The sequence below is a fragment of the Rhagoletis pomonella genome, unplaced genomic scaffold (assembly GCF_013731165.1).
Source record: "Rhagoletis pomonella isolate Grant_MI unplaced genomic scaffold, Rhpom_1.0 Rhpom_scaffold_00004, whole genome shotgun sequence".
NCBI lineage: Eukaryota > Metazoa > Arthropoda > Insecta > Diptera > Tephritidae > Rhagoletis > Rhagoletis pomonella.
The window spans coordinates 1844605-1861119 of record NW_023458558.1 but is presented as its reverse complement, the minus strand read 5'-3'; the positions used below and the strand labels follow the sequence as shown (position 1 = coordinate 1861119).

At 33.7% G+C, this 16515-nt stretch overlaps 1 protein-coding gene across 1 annotated transcript in view; it reads left to right on the top strand.

Moving 5' to 3' along the window:
• Positions 1–1484: 1484 nt before the first annotated feature.
• The window catches only part of LOC118736749 (calcium-binding mitochondrial carrier protein Aralar1-like), a 33709-nt gene continuing 18678 nt past the window's right edge, over positions 1485–16515 (top strand). The window contains exon 1 of the mRNA XM_036466764.1: positions 1485–2550. Within this exon, the coding sequence (XP_036322657.1) occupies positions 2497–2550 (54 nt within the window). The 5' untranslated portion in view covers positions 1485–2496. The remainder of the gene's footprint in view (positions 2551–16515) is intronic.

The window sequence follows — 16515 nt, the reverse complement described above, 5'->3', positions numbered from 1 at the left end:
AATATGTACATACCTAGGTTTTGTTTATTTGAATATTTATACATCTCCAAATATTAAGTATTTGAGTTTTTAGTACCCAAACTGGTATCTTAAATACAAAAGTACTCAAGTATGCCAATCATTTCATACCATGTACGTATGTGTGTGCATACATACATATATATATATATATATATATATGAACGTACTTGTAAAAATTTGTTTTTAAGCCAAAATAATTCGATTTACAACTTATAAAAAAAAACTTAAAATAACTGTTATAAAAATAAAAAATAACATAATAACGATTAAAAATTATCGTAAAAATAAAAATCATAGATGTAATAACGATTAAAGTTTAACAAAAAAATAAAAATCATAAAATAACGATTAAAGATGATCAAAAAAATAGAAATCATAAAATAACGATTAAAGATGATCAAAAAAATAGAAATAAAATAACGATTAATGATGATCGAAAAAACAAAAATCACAAAATACCAATTAATTAATGATTTTTAGTATAAAAATCATAACGGTTACGGTCCCTGCCTGAAAAGCTTGTTGTGGAGTTGTTCTCTAATGTTGACTTTTGACCGTTTTTGAATGCCTTCTGGCCATCTGTGCGTTGTAAACAATGCCGTTTGTAAATAAAATCCAGCTAATAGACACAGTTCTGTTTCCCAGAGTGGATGGAAATCTCCTAAGAGCTTGGTCGTTGAGTATCAAACGGAATGTCATTGAATATGCAACAGAGGACATTTTTGCGCTCTCGCAAGGACACTTTAACAGTGGTGAAATGTTTTTGGTGCCAGCCGGTAAATAGGACGGTTTGCAGGAAGATGAAATTATATTTACTTCCGCCTGTTAATCATCAAAAAATGTACGTACGTACATATGTATGTACATACGTTTTTTACTTTCCTTGTTATATGTATGTATGTATGTATATCGCACATTTGAGTTAAGTTTGCAGAAATGACTGCTACTTGGTCATCAAGGTTGGGTAAAAATTGCACAGCTGTACCGATTACCAGTAGCTCACTAGAACAAAATACATACATATGTATACATTTTTACTATGGGAGTATGTACTTATATGTAAATACAAAACCTTAAAGCCGTTTTTTCTCGAGATTTTGATATTTTAGATTATGACACTCTTACAGCAAATGTGTGATATCTACATACATTCATACATATGTACATTGATAAAGCTTTAAAAGCGAAAACTCACGATGGAACATGCAGATATGTATGCATGTATGTATGTATGTATGTATGTGTACTTGTATGTAAATTAAGATTTTTTCCTAATATAAAATAAAAGGAATTGATTACTGATTCAATGCAGCACTCTCATTATTCATAGGCATATTATTAAATGTATGTACATAGGTATGTAGAATTACATTTTTCTCCGCATTCAAATTTCCATCAGTTTTCCATTGCTGTAAAAATTCTCCAATAACCGCTCAAAGCGCTTCCGCATGGTTTAGCCGAGTTCAGTTCTTCGTGGATTGTCAAGTGTTATACATAGAGTGCAATCGGAGTACCACTAAACTAGCTGAGCGTTGTGAAAAAATCAAAAGAAGAAAAAATAAAAATAAAAGAAAAACTGATTTGGTTAGTCGTGGAAAGAGTTATTATTAATTCAATAATACAATAAAAAGAGCAAGTAATTGATATTTTATGAAAAATCGATTTCTGCCACCCCGTCCGTTTTTAATTTATTTTGGATATCAACGTATTATGTGTGTGTATGCATTTATATCTACATACAAATGTACACACAAAATTAAGTGAATTTTCGCTTGCTAAGTAATCGCAAAGGTCAAACACGTGAAGAAGCGCAAAGCGAAGCAGGTCGCACCAAAAAGCAGTGCAGCTGTTAAGTGGAGCGGTTAAGTTTAGCCGTTTAGTTCGGTGCGGTGCGGTGCGGAGGCAGAGGGCTGGGCGGTGCTGTTGTGCTCCTATTCCATCGCGATAACACATCAACGCACGCCTAAAAATTGATTCTTTATTTGCTCACCGCCTATAGCCTTGCGATTTGACAGAATTTTCCATTGGGGTTATTGCTGCTCCTCGGAATAGTGTTGCAAAGTGACAACCAATTTGCATTCTTAATTCGTTGTTTTTTTTATTGGATGTTGTACATACATACATATGTGCTTAATATCATCATTAGTGAAACACTGGAGTGCAGACCAAAATCAAATTTTGTAAAGCACAAACTAGAGTGTTTTTCCATATCGGCAGGTGATTCAAGAATCACCATATAGCTGTTGTTGCTGCACTAAAACAGTTACTCACTAAGGCAATAATTCACAAAGTTTTGGGAGGCCGGGTGGCGGAGGAAGAAATCCAACAGCGGAGGGCAATTCAGGCAATTCTGGCTCGTGTGGAAGGACTGTTAAAAGTGTAGTTTTTAATTGAACAGCTGTTAAATAAAGCATTTCAGCCAAAAGGAATACCAGCTACCTGCCATCTCACTCGTCGTGTATCTTTTTGGTTATAATGAGTATTATTTGTCTACACAATTGGATACTGCCGTCAGTTCAATGTCAAGATGTAAGTCAATATCCTTGAAAACTACTAAATATAAATGTAGATATGTATGTACCTACGTATGAAAGTGCATATGCATGTGAATATGAATATTTAAATGAGTTACGGTTAGTGTGTCAACATATGAGGCCATGAGAGGCAGAGGAGCCTATCTGCAAAAAAAAATTGTTTTGGATAATATGAGTAAGAAGGATCTATAAATAATAAATACAATCTTTTACTGAAAAGTACATTGCGCTTAAGTGATGCATTTTAACCTGTGCCTAAAATATGTTTAAATGTCTGGCTACTCTGGCTCTCAAGGCCTCATGTGCGAATATCGTTATTTGGTTGAAATTTTAACTTATGTTTTTGGTGACAGGTAATAAGATCAACGGAAATAAGGTCAATTGACTTTATTTCCCACCCTGGTGCGAAATAAAGTCAATTGACATTATTACCTTTTTAAAAACGAAATAAAATCAATTGACATTATTTCTCTTTCAAACATTAAATTTGCTTAGCTTCGCGGCGGGCCGCGTCAGCGCGCTACACCGCGCGCGTCGCGCTCGCGCCCCGCGTACCCCGCGCGACCGGCGCGCACACCGCGTCACGCTACGCCGCGGGCCCCCCGGCCCCCCCTCCCCGTCTCCCGACGTGCTGTAGCGCAGGTAGATTAATTTTTTGTATACTTCGAAATAAAATTGTTATATATTTTAAACATCGAGGGCTTATATTCAATAATACCCCCTATCTGCACACTTTTCACAAAGATGAGATTTTGATATAAGAATCCACCTAAGCTTTAACTGTCATCAGTGATATTAATGCTACCTTATATAACGACAGGTAATAAGTCCCAGATGGTTTCTAAAATCAGAAATTAGTTTTTGTGCAAATTGCAGATAGAGGGTATTAATGAATTCAAGCCCTCGATATTTCACATTTTTATATTTGTAAGTTATTGGAAGCAGGGATGCCAACTTGGCTCAAACCGTGCCATTTGTTCCTATTTTATTTCAAATGGCACTTAATTTTTCAATTTGGCACAAAATGCCAAAATGGCACTTTTGTAAAAAAAATAACATTTCAATACATTTTTGTGAAATCCTTTGCGTGCACTTCTTTTTCTCAACTAAAATTTTCTAATTTATAAAGGCTATTCAACTGGTTTATCTTATTTTATCATTGCACTTTTGTTTTGAAATTGAGGCTTTATTTTATTGCTAAATGTGAATGATTAAAAGGAATTACACCTTTTTTGGCACTTTTATTTTTCTATTTGGCACATTTTGGCACTTTTTTTATCCTCAATATGGCACCTCAAAACTAAGGAGAGTTGGCAGCCCTGATTGGAAGATTTCTGCTGTGTTTTGAGGCAACAACTTGTCTGCAGTAAAAAAGCATATAATTTGTGTTTCAAAAGTGTGTGAAAACCAATCCATTAACTTATATGATCTCGGTTCCGATATTAAATAATCAATAATTGTTTATACCCGCATTTTGGCACATTGGCTCGTTGAATGTGCCATCTAATAAATAGTGTCGTCGTTCTCCTTAGCTGCTTTTAAATGACTGCTGGCGGAGACATAAATACAGTGTAAGAAAATTCTTTTTCTAGAATTGTTTCCTTATAGAAAGGTTGGGTTCTTTTCCACCTTTGACATTCCGAATTCGTTCAAAATATGCTAATTTAAAACACAGAATTCTTTCAGTGCTCCTCCGGGGTTTTTGGACATGTACTGTTTCTTCAATTTAATAGTGTTCGCTTTATTGTTGTAGAAACGAAAAATGTTTTGCATGTTATAGATCATCTCTCCACTCTTTCTTCAAATATTTCTCGTATTCCAGCTGTACGCAGGAGTTTAGTTTTTCGCATCGTGTTTTTACATATTCGTAATTTATATTCTTTTTGTAATAGAATCAATTGGAGGTAGTTCATGATTGTGTGTGGATTAATATAACAACACTGAGGATTTGGCAAAAGCCTTTTTCATCTATTAAAAAACAACACTTACGGGGCAATGTTTATTGTAAGAACAACATTTTTTTCTATGAATCGACATACTTTAAGCATTGTTGACGCTATTTCCATTTGAATGAGGAAATAGCGTCAATGACTTTATTTCCAAATTTTTGTTGACTTTATTTCGCTTTTGAAAAGGTAATAATGTCAATTGACTTTATTTCGCACCAGGGTGGGAAATAAAGTCAATTGACCTTATTTCCATTGACCTTATTACCTGTCACCATGTTTTTAGCTTTAATTTTGAGAGTAAAATAAACCATTTTATACTTTCCCATTAGTAAATATTCGCAAACAGTTTTCTAACTACCGTCGACCTTTTTAATGGCTTCATTCAGTTCTAGGTGTATGTATTTTTAAAAGTTAATATTTAAGTGCACATTACGGCCTGAAAAAGCCTGATAAATTAACAAAGGTCCCGCAAAAGATGCGGAAAAGTTTCCGCAGATCTCGAAAAATTCTAGAAATGGTACCGATGACAATCCAAACGACCTCGAAGGATAAAACTCAAAGAAGCCAGAATAATCGTTAGCCCTCCCGAAAAGTACCAAAATATCTTAAGTGGTTCGGAAAAATATCGAGATGAACTTGAAAAGTCTGAGGATGCCTACATGCGAACAACGTGTCGCGAGGCGTAGTGAGCCAGAGCGCGCAATGCGCGACGCGACGCGGGGTAGCCCGCCGCAGGAACGCGCACCGCCGTGGTGTTATGCACTTTTAAAGCTGCACTCAGAAAAACATTCCCTGATGCTAGGAAAAAAGTATATTATTCTAAGGGAATATTAGCTTTAAATGGCTTCAAAGATATGGTTGCTTTAATATGAGTAAACGATTCGACTCAGTTTAAGGAAAACACAATTCCTTATATAGTCTTCAGGACTATTGTCTTTGTTCATGGGAAAAATTAACTTTCCCTGAAAGGAATAAGTTTGTCATTTTACTCGGGACGCTCAAACAGTCGCAATGGCCGACAAGCAAAGCCAAAGTCCGTGAATTCTTAAGTTTGTGTCACGCTTGCTTGGCGAAAGAGAAAAGCAATCAATTGATGCACAGCAAAACTTTGAAAATGGTGCGCTCTTTTACAATTTTATTTTCACGAAGTTCGTTTATTTTTTAGCAAACTTTTTCCTAAATTAATTAAATTAAATTATTTTATATAACAACTTATGAAATCGTTTAGAGGATGTTTAGGAGTACCTACCTCCAAAAAAAAAAAAAACATTTTAGTAAATATTTTAAAAGTGGCCGTTTCACGAATTCTTAGCCATATACGAGTATATGTACGTGCATACACATGTGTATATACATACATATGTATATTTGCATAAGTCTCCCTGCAAACTGCTTCGTTTCTAAAAATATATCTTTGGCGCGCCTACACTCAAAGCTGCGTGTATGGGCGCGAAGTGATTGTCCGAGCACAGACAAACTCTTTAAAAAGAAATACCCAAGTAATACATTGAATTAGTGAACAATTTATTTAGAAAGAAAACGCATTATTTAAACGCGTTTGAACTTGCATACATACATATATACAGAGTTGCTACGTGGGTGTAAAGTTTTTTCACCGCCGTTCAAAATACAATTACACAGGCATATTTATGTATATGCGGGAAGTTCCGCGTAATTAAAAAGGAGAGAAGTCCTTTGATTGAGAATGGGAAATTTTCAAATTTGTATCTACCCATAGTGGGCGACTATATGTATATGCACATACATATCGACGGCTTATATGGGTGTTTCCTGCGTTATGGACGTTCCGTTTAGAGACACTTTTTTCATTATAAAAACTATAGCAGGCTCTGAATGAACACAAATGTTTTGTCATGAGTAGTCATCATCAATACCTCCTATCTGAAACCAATAAACATATTTTCCACAAATGTTATATGGTAAGTGTATAGCGATTAAAAGTTCCCGTTCGGACGTTCCCAACATGGAACTCGTATCGAAGATGACTGATGATTTTAGCTAAATTCTGCGAATCTGTTAATAGTACATAAAAACGATGAATGAATGGTTGTTAGGATAATAAGCAGCCATAATCATTGCGTCAAATTGAACTTCCTTACGATGTTTAATAGCTGCCATAAACTGTTCAAAGTGGTTTTATCCTAAGGACTGTCTACTTTTATACTCGCCAAAATTCGCAGAAATTAATACCTGTTTTTTGTTTTCAATGAATCTCTTTTTACGCAAGTTAGTCGCATCTTGATGCTTTTTTGCCATGATATGATCATTTTTAATTTTCCTCCTATAGTTTTTTCTTTCGATCTCCCTTTTTTATATTTCGCCCACTTCTCTGCGTCTTTCTTCAAATTCTGTATCCACTTCATCGCTCTCTCGTGCTTTTAACGTTCGTTGAAGTCATTTCTTCATACAAGCAGAAGTATAGCTATACTATATCTATATACCTACATACATACATAGAAACAATATAAACGAAAGTTATTTGAAGCGTTTGGACGTTCCGATTTTCAATATACTTACAATCGTTAATCCTATAGCTTTCCGAAAAAATTTTATGCTTTTGTATTAAAATTTTGCCTAACAAAGTAAACGTTACGACTCTTTTTTTTATGTAAAGTAGGGCTGTGCGATTAATTGATTACTCAAAATTTTAATTAATCATAAAGTAAATAACTCAATTATTCGATTAATTGGAAATTATGATTACTCAAAAGTTCAGTTACTCGAGTAATCAAGATTTTTGATTAACCAAAAACAAAAATATTTGAGTAATTTGCTTTATGATTAATCAACATTTCGAGTAAAATGAGTAATCAACATTTCAACTCTTTACATATGTATAAAGTAGTTAAAGTTCCTTGATACCTTGAAAACAACGTTTCTGTTTTCAAAAATGAAAACAAAAAAATTTTTTCATATACAGAATGTAAAAAAGAAAATAAGCATTTTCCAAAGCAAACTCTTTTAACGAGCAAAATTATTTTTTTGAGTAATCATATTTCAAGTAACTCGATTAATCATCGTTTTGAGTAATCAAAATCTTGATTACTCGAGTAATTGATTAACCGAATAATTGATTAACCAACTTGCTCGAGTAATCGAATAATCGCACAGCCCTAATGTAAAGTATATTTTGGGTCCGACTTGTAATTTAACTTTAGAACGTTCCTAGTATATTTTTACGTTGTTTTTGTTGTAAGGCTTACGGAACATAAGCTATACTAAATTTTTGTATAGAGTTCCAATTCTTTTTAATCGTGTATCAAAATTATGATGGTATGGGTTCTCCGAAATAAAGAAAAATTTTAAGTGCAGTTGGAAAGCCGCAAATATCTTAAAATGGAATGGGCCAATTAGTCCAATATTTTGGTGGATGAAAAACAAAATATGTAGTTATCGATTGGCATCTATAAACTTTGTCCAGCCAAATTCTATTTTTTTGGTCTTGGTTGACACTTTTCAGGAAATACCCATTATTTATTACTTATTCAATACCCTATCTAAAATTTTCACAACAATTACACTCTGAGTTAAAAATCCATCTGAGACATAACTGTCATCGCTGATGTTAATGCTGACCTTATGTATCGCTTGTTCGAAGAATTTACTATTGAAATGGTCCCATTGTTTGATCAAACTGCGTGTCTGTGTAATTTAATCAAATTTCAGTGTTTCGTTTTTTTAAGTGGCATCACCACAAGAAAAGCTTCTATTCATTTTTTAAAACTAAAATTAAGTCGTATTCTTATTTTTCTTTGATTCTTTTTTTTAATATATTCTTGTGAACTAGCGTGTCTGTGTAATTTGATTGTTTGACTTCCTCGCGTCAAAAAACACATCAAATTTCAGTTTCTGTTGAAGTTGTATCACTATAAAAAAAGCTTTGAATCTTTTTTAATAATTTAATAATTCTAAAATGAAGTCGCTTTGTTCTTTTTCTGCCTCATTTCTTGCTTTTTATTTAAATTGGTGTGCACTTCTTCAACTTGCTCCACAGCACATGCCAAACGACTATCAAATTTTATGAAAATCGAATCAAACAGCCAGGGTTATAACTACGGCAAGCTTAAATACGAGTAAATGACATGCAAAATCGTAGCCGAAAATAAAGTTCCGTAGTAGATTTTTTATACGTCGCTCGTTTACTGGAGAACGTCAAAATCCAAATAGACATTTTGTTTCAGTTAAGTATGCAAAATGGCTGCCGATCTTTATTTATAATTGTTTCCCTGGAACTTTGCCCTATAAACCTTAGACTCTACAATCTCTCTTTAGCCAAAGTAAGGAACCAAATGGATTTTTAATGACAGAGCTATCATCTAGCATTTCAAACAAGTGTTGCATATTTTAGCGAAAGAGTGAATAAAACCAGGGTACGAAAATAAACTGTACAAAACAATTCCCATTTGCTCATCGATCATCATATCATTTGTGGTCTTGTACAGTTTTGTACATAGTCAGAAACAAATTGTAAGATTCACTGTCATTTCCCCAACGAGAAACGTTTGCTTTTCGTTTGTAACAATTGTACCATAGGGTACGTTTTATATGTATGCAAACGTTTCAATTACGTGAAAAATATTTTTTCTGTTAATTTTCATATCCAATTCAAGCAAAAAACATGTACTACATACATACATATATTTTTCTCTGCACGATTCATTTCGTTTGTTGTTTCGTCTGTAACTACTAAACTACTGTAGTGTACTATCGCAAAGTGAACTCAGCCGTTTTGTTTTCGTATTGTACCGAACTGTTGAAGTAATAAACGAAACGAAATATTAACGTACAATATAGTTTATTTTCGTACACTGAATAAAACTATCTTTAAAACGGCGTTTCAACTATTATTATCGTGAAGAAATTACGAAAGTTATGCCATTCCCCATAAAGAATACCTTTAAGAGGCATATTTATGTTTAGTTATAGTATGTGCTACATAAAAATGCAAATTAGTGTAATATTATTTATATCATACCTTAAAGATTACCTGAATTCGTCTCTTCGTGTTTGTATTAAAAAGAAAAACAATTCTATTTTATGTTTTTCTTTTTTTAGTTTAGATGCTGCAAAAGGCGTATTTTATTTTGGAATTAAAAACGTAGCAGATCGTCGGTAAAGCGGAGTAGCGTAGTAAATTTAAAATTTTCTCTAAAACCGTAGTAAATCTACTACGATCGTAGTAAGGTTCTAACCCTGTAAACAGCCATAAAACTTCCCAGTAGAAATCTTAACCATACGACATCGATTTCGGTGGCATGACCTTGCTGCTGTGTATGCATACCAGTATAAATGTACTTTTATTTCCATTTAAAGCCCTGTATGCAGCTCTCAAGAAAACGGTCAAGAAAAAATTGCCATTATTTCGTGTGTGTGTCCAAGGAATTTTGACATTTTTGATATTTCACAGCCTGTTGCCTCACTCTTTCCTCAAGAAATAATGGAACGGGCATATATTTCTGCTGCAAACCTGGGTTGCCTTATGCTCTTTTTTCACAAAAAACTTTAGAAAACCGTAGTAGAAAGCGTAGTAAATTTCTTAAGAACTGCGTACTGCCTTAAGGAAATTTGACTCAAGAAAATTTCTTACCCATTTCTTGTAAGTCATTTTATATGGAGTTTTTGCTTTTCTTGAGAGCTGCATACAGGCCTTAACACGTGTGGGTTCTCAGAGCGTATGCGTACTCTAACCATTCAGTTGTACTACTGCTGTATGCATATGGCTGCATTAGGCTATCTGCACACTTGTCGTCCAATCATAGTTGCGTTATCGTCTCGCCCCGAAAATTTTGAGCCGAGCACATGCATTTCAAAGGAGATCTGCACACTTGCCGTTATCGGCTAGTTATCGGCAAATCGTAGAAGATGCAGAAACGGATAAGTACGGCACTGTCGTTTGCTAATCGTTGTGAACGCATTGTTTGTTTACATTTTATGGGGAAAAATTAGTGAAAAAGTGAATATTTGCAAACAAATTAGAATTTTTTGCATAAAACCTGTGGAAATTATTAAAAAGTTGATAATTGCATTAAAATGCAATAAATGTGAGCGTTTTAACTATAAAATATAACGAAATTGTAAAAAGTCTCTGTGTGCATGCTGTGTGAATGTTAGTCCCGGGATCCCGGACTTTTTAAGGTCAAAAATATTGATTTTCAAGAATTCTATACTATTTATACGAAAAGTGTTTTCACCCCATATAAAATACATGGAAAACTTTGAGCGCCTTGAGCGATCTCTAAATATTTTTTAGATTTTAAAATAAAAATAATAGGGGTATATTTTTTCGGTATAGAACAATCCTAGGGGTGAGAGCATAAAAATTCCGACTTTACTTTTTCACATGCACTTTTGGACTACCCTAATATACACAGTTTGATCAAACAATTTGATCATGTAAGGTAGCTATTAGAATTAACATCAGTAATGACAGTTAAGTCCTAGTTGGGTTTCAACATCGGAAAGTAGTTTTTGCGAAAATTAATGATAGAGGGTATGAATATACGTAAGTCCTCGTATCTATACTTTTTTTGCATAATTATATTTAAGATTCCAAAAATGGATACTGCTGTTTTTCTTTTGTCAAAGTACTGCATTTATACGAAAAAATACTCTTTTGCTACCTAAATATTTTTAATGCACAAAAAAGATACGAGAGTTATGCATGCTAGATTTGGAGAATACCCTCATTGAACAAATATTCAATATTGTACGTATGTATGTAGGTATGTATATTCTCTGGTTATATTCGTATGTATATTTCTAATAGCTGTTTTTAAAATAACTCGTACACAAACATGCAAACTCATTTCGTTCGACGTGCTTTGTGATTCACGTGACAGTACCGTGGTGAGACTACGTGACGTATGAGTAACGCATTTTTTAATAAGTAAAACTTCCGCTGAGCCATAGATGTTTAAGTGAGCTTATAAATTGCATTGAATTAACGAGTTTGCATTCCGCGTGGACATATGTACATATGTATGTACATATATTAATATGCATATATGGTATAGTATATGGAATTTCGTGCGATCGTTTGAACGCGTTGATTGGTTATTACAGCACGTGTTGTTTACAAAGTGTTTTATTTTGTTTAGGTGTCATTTTTATTGGAGTCTTAGCTCTCATCTTTATTAACAACTATTAATAAAACTCAGGCAATTTGTTTGCAATTGCGCTTTTCTTTGAATAATGCGATCAAAGCATCACTGCAAGAATTTTAAATATACATACATATGTATGTCGATTTCCATTGCTTATTAGCACGGCGGTAATTATGACTGCAGCTGATTAACATATAATGCAAAGTGAAACATGCATGCATGAGCAGGTGATTGAAAACAACTAACTTAACGAATTTATGACGTGTTTAAGGTGTTCTTACACGATATGTATTTGTATGTGTAAATACATGCCACTTTTTACAGATGGAAATGCCAACATATCGTGTAAAGGCAAATTAAATTTGTTTCTGTACAAAGCAGATGCGGGTACTTACGAAATAGAACTGTTTCTAATTTCATCTGACACACAAGTAGAAAATTCTGCCATATGGAAACATTTTTATTCCAATTTTAAAAGGTGTTGATGGGCGTTTCAAATTTTCTATATATGTAAATAACATGCAAAAAAATTTGTATTTATTAAAAATGTTATAACTATTGAACCGTTTGGGAAAAACATTTCTAGGCCCATTCTTGTAGGGCATTAAATTCTCTTAAAAAATACCCTGGAGTTGGTTGTCTTAGAGACGATTAAGAGTATTAAATATGTTAATGATATTGCTGAACGAGGCGTAGATGCAAAATTTTAAACGAACTTTGACGAAAGGCGAAGAACAAAGGCCATTACATTACATTGCCAGCAATACCCTAATTGGAATAAGCTGAATTTTATTAATAATTGAAAAGAATATTAATGTTTAAAATGGAATAAAAAATTTAAAAAAAAAAAAATTGATAAAAACTCTCTCTTCTCTGACAAATGCAGTTAATAACCAACATTTTCTAAACATTTTGTATAGTTTTGCTGTAAGTCTTTTCATTAGCATGAATATTTCCAATCGTAAAGCCCTAAAACTGCATATTGCTGCTTTATAAATTTAAAGTCATTTTTTAGGGAATTAAATGCCCTACAAGAAAATGTCATGAAAAAATGTTTATGTCAAACTGTTCAACAGCTATAACATATTTAATAAAAACAAATTTTTTTACATGTTATTTACATAGAAAATTTGAAACGCCCACTGAAACGTTTTAAAATTGGAGTACACATTTTTCAAAATTGCAGAATTTTCTCCTCAGTAAATAGGTTCTCTTAAGTTCATAAATTCATTAGGCTAGTTATTTTGGATAACCTAATGCTCATGCGTCGTAAACATTATCTACATATGTACGTGAAAGGATTGAAAAACGAGAAAAATTCTTGTTCCACAAAAATTCTAGTTCCAATTATTTTTATTCTCATCCATCTTGTCCATACAACGCTTTTAGCGGGCATTGTACACAGTTAAAAACAAATACACAAACAAAATGTTCAGATTGCAAAGTCAGACCATTCATTGCGAAAATGTTTACACAGATTTAAACACTCAGTGGGTATTTGTTTTCGCCCGTAAGCAGCTTATGAACTTGAAAACGTTGCAAATTTGCTCGCAGCGTCATTTTCCTCTCATAGAGTCTTAGGAAATGGATTTTGTGTATTAAAATTAAGAATGTATGATGATACGTATGTTCGTAAGCATATACATAATTACATAAGTAGTCCACAAACAAGTATTCTCTGTAACAGCTTAACATTTATTTACGTACATAGTAGTAATATTAAAATTCTGGATTCTAAAGTATAGCGCGTTATTTTCACGTGTCAACTGGCGGTAATTCCTTTGCCAATTTTTCAACTTAAGATCTTTTGAGATTGAGAGCATCATAAGTGATGTACACCTGAAACCGGCCAAATGCATTGTTTGGTGAAATTTTTACCTATTTTTAACTGATTGCGCACCCAGGAATGCTTGGTATTAGCCTTCTCTACCCAAATGGTCAGATGTCTCATTACCAGGAACTCTCGTGGAATTTGACAGCAACAAGAGTTTACGGGATGTACATAGCTCAATGGTTAACGCTGCTGAAGTCTTGAAAAAAGAAGTCTGATGAAGAGATGTGGTGATCTCCGAAATAGCTGCTATAACTTCTACCGCTTAGACTTTGATGCTTTTTCAATTTTTCCTAATAAACAATCGTGGTACTAAGCTCAATAAAAATATTAAAAAATAAATTAGTTATATTTACCAACACAATTTACCCAAGATATGTACTGACAAACTAGTTCGAGGGTTGTAGGGAAAGCTCCTGTACAGTGCCCGGCGATCGTTGTTCGAATGTGAGTAAGCAGATTTTCAGAGCTTTTGATTGAGGGTTTTCTCCACCATGCCCCAGTTGGATCTTTTCAAGGAAGTGTAAATTCTTAGGCTGACTCCCACATTTTGCCATAAGTCAAACATATTAAGTGCTCCTTGTGCTTGCCTGCAAACAACTGCGAGGCAAGGGCATGGGCGTTCCTGCATAAACAAGCAGTGAATTTGTTATGAAAGGTTTTAAGCGCCGACAGCGAAGGCATAACATGGCAAAGGCATGTGTTCGCTTTATGAGAGCGCAAGATGCACTGACGAAATATATGGGTCGCGTTTTAAAAATGCTTCACCTTCAATACTTATTGACAGTATTGCGATCCGCTATCCAGATTTAGAATTTCTAAATATTTTCGCCCCGCCAATAAATATCGCGATACTTGGATCACGTCAATAACTATTGACCGTGTGACAGTGTGAATAAAAGCATTAGCAAATTATCATTCCAATGTTCTATCCCAATCATTTACTCAATACTACGCTCTTATGTATTAGGTATCTATTTGCCGTTGTAATATTAATTCTACTAAGATAAATTCTCAGAAACATTTTGAAGTTATTAAATCACACACATATGTATCTGCATAAATATAAATATATATATACCATAAGTATACATATGTATATGCACATACAAACATACATATAGTATGTACCTATGTACATATCTATATGTAGATCAATTATTCGATCACATCGCAACAAAGCTTCTAAAAAATATATACAAATGTATAGACACATATATATGCATATGCATATCGTCGATGTTTTTGCAAAACCGCCTAAATTGCCATTGTGACAAAAATTAGATTTGGCAACCCTGAACGCCAGGCATCAAGATTTACATATGCATAAGAATCGTAAAATCGTTATTAAAACAACAGATTTGTAAAATAATAGCTAGAGAAAATACCGCATGTTAGGGCAATGCCTTCCAAGAATAAATCGTTTTTTCGCTCTCCTCTAAAATTTGAGTGCCATAAGATAGGCGGTTTCGCAAAAACATCGACCACATGCTACAAATGTACGTATATTTATTTGCTCGCAAAAATAAATAAATAATTTAAAAATGAATTCAAGTGCATAAACTTGTCAACAGAACAGTTCTGTTCAGATCAGCAACTAGCAAAAACTCAGTGGCGGGAAAATTAACGACAAATATCGCATTAAGCTAACTGAAGTAGGCAGATTACATTTTATATGTAAATAGGTTTCTTGAATACATACACACATATGTAGGCATAACTTGCTATAAAGGGTGTCTCAAAACGTATGCATCAATTTCGTTTTAGATTTAGATTGGGGTGGAATTAAGAGTGAAAAGTTTTTCTTCCAAAATATTCTACGTTGAATATGTAACTTTGAATCTCCAACACTCGCTCTCTTTTCACCCTCAAAAGTGAAAAATTCGAAATTTCTGGGCACCCTATATAGAGGAAACAAGGGCACTTGAGATTTATTTTTAAGTGTTTTAATGCAAGGAAATAATTACGAAAGCGAATAACAAATAAGTATTAAATACAAATTTGAAAATTAAAAAGTCAGCTGCTTTCGCTTTATGTATTTATTTGTGTACATCTGTATATACATATGTAGATATATGTATACTTATACATAGTATATGCACTGTGTGCTGACACTACTTTTCTCTTTTACGTACAATCGATTAAAATCTGCTCACAAACACATTCGCATTCGCTTTTGTTCTAATGGTGTTCCGCCAATCCTCAGGAAATCACAACATCGCGGGTGTTTGGCCATTCGAACGATCCTCAGTTGTGGTTCGGTTTTTGGCGGTAGCGCGACGCTAGAAGAAAAGCACTCGGCGTTGACTCAGATCGGTGGGGAAATCGGTGAAGCAGTGAAAATTGTATATAGAATTCCACCTTTATGTTCATATGTATATACAAATATAAAAAAAAAGCTTATAAATATACGAGTGCGTGTTCACAGTGTGCAATTGGCGTGGGTGTGTTTTGCGATAATCAGATATAAAAAAACACTAAAATTTGCACATTTTATAATAGCAGTGGTGGTAGAAAAAAAAAACTGTGTAACACAAAAGTGTTAGAAAGTATTTGAAGTAGAAAGTATACTTCAGTTGTATAAAAATAAAAATATAATTGCAAGGCCGAAAGGATTCAACACAGAAGTAACGTAAACCGAAAAAATGGTGGAAAAAACTGAACTGAATGAGGTAGGAGGACCAATGAGTAATTTTCTAGATGAAAACAAGAGTGTTATAAACCGAATACGTACATATATATGTACATACATATGCACATGCACACATTCATACATATACGATATATTTATTGTTTGTGACGATTTAATAGCAAGGGACGATGTGTTTCAGGGCCGGGACTATCCGGATATTTGTGAATACGCATAAAATACGAGTAATATCCGGATATCCGGTTAACATCCGCTCATTCTGTTTTTTTGATATCCGCTTAATAGCCGTTCATTTGGTTGCCCGGATATGCTAAAATACATATTATTTGGGGATCCAAAACAAACAAAGTAGAGACTTTCGTTTATCCGGGTAATAATGTCAGCATCGGAATAACTGTTGCCACCA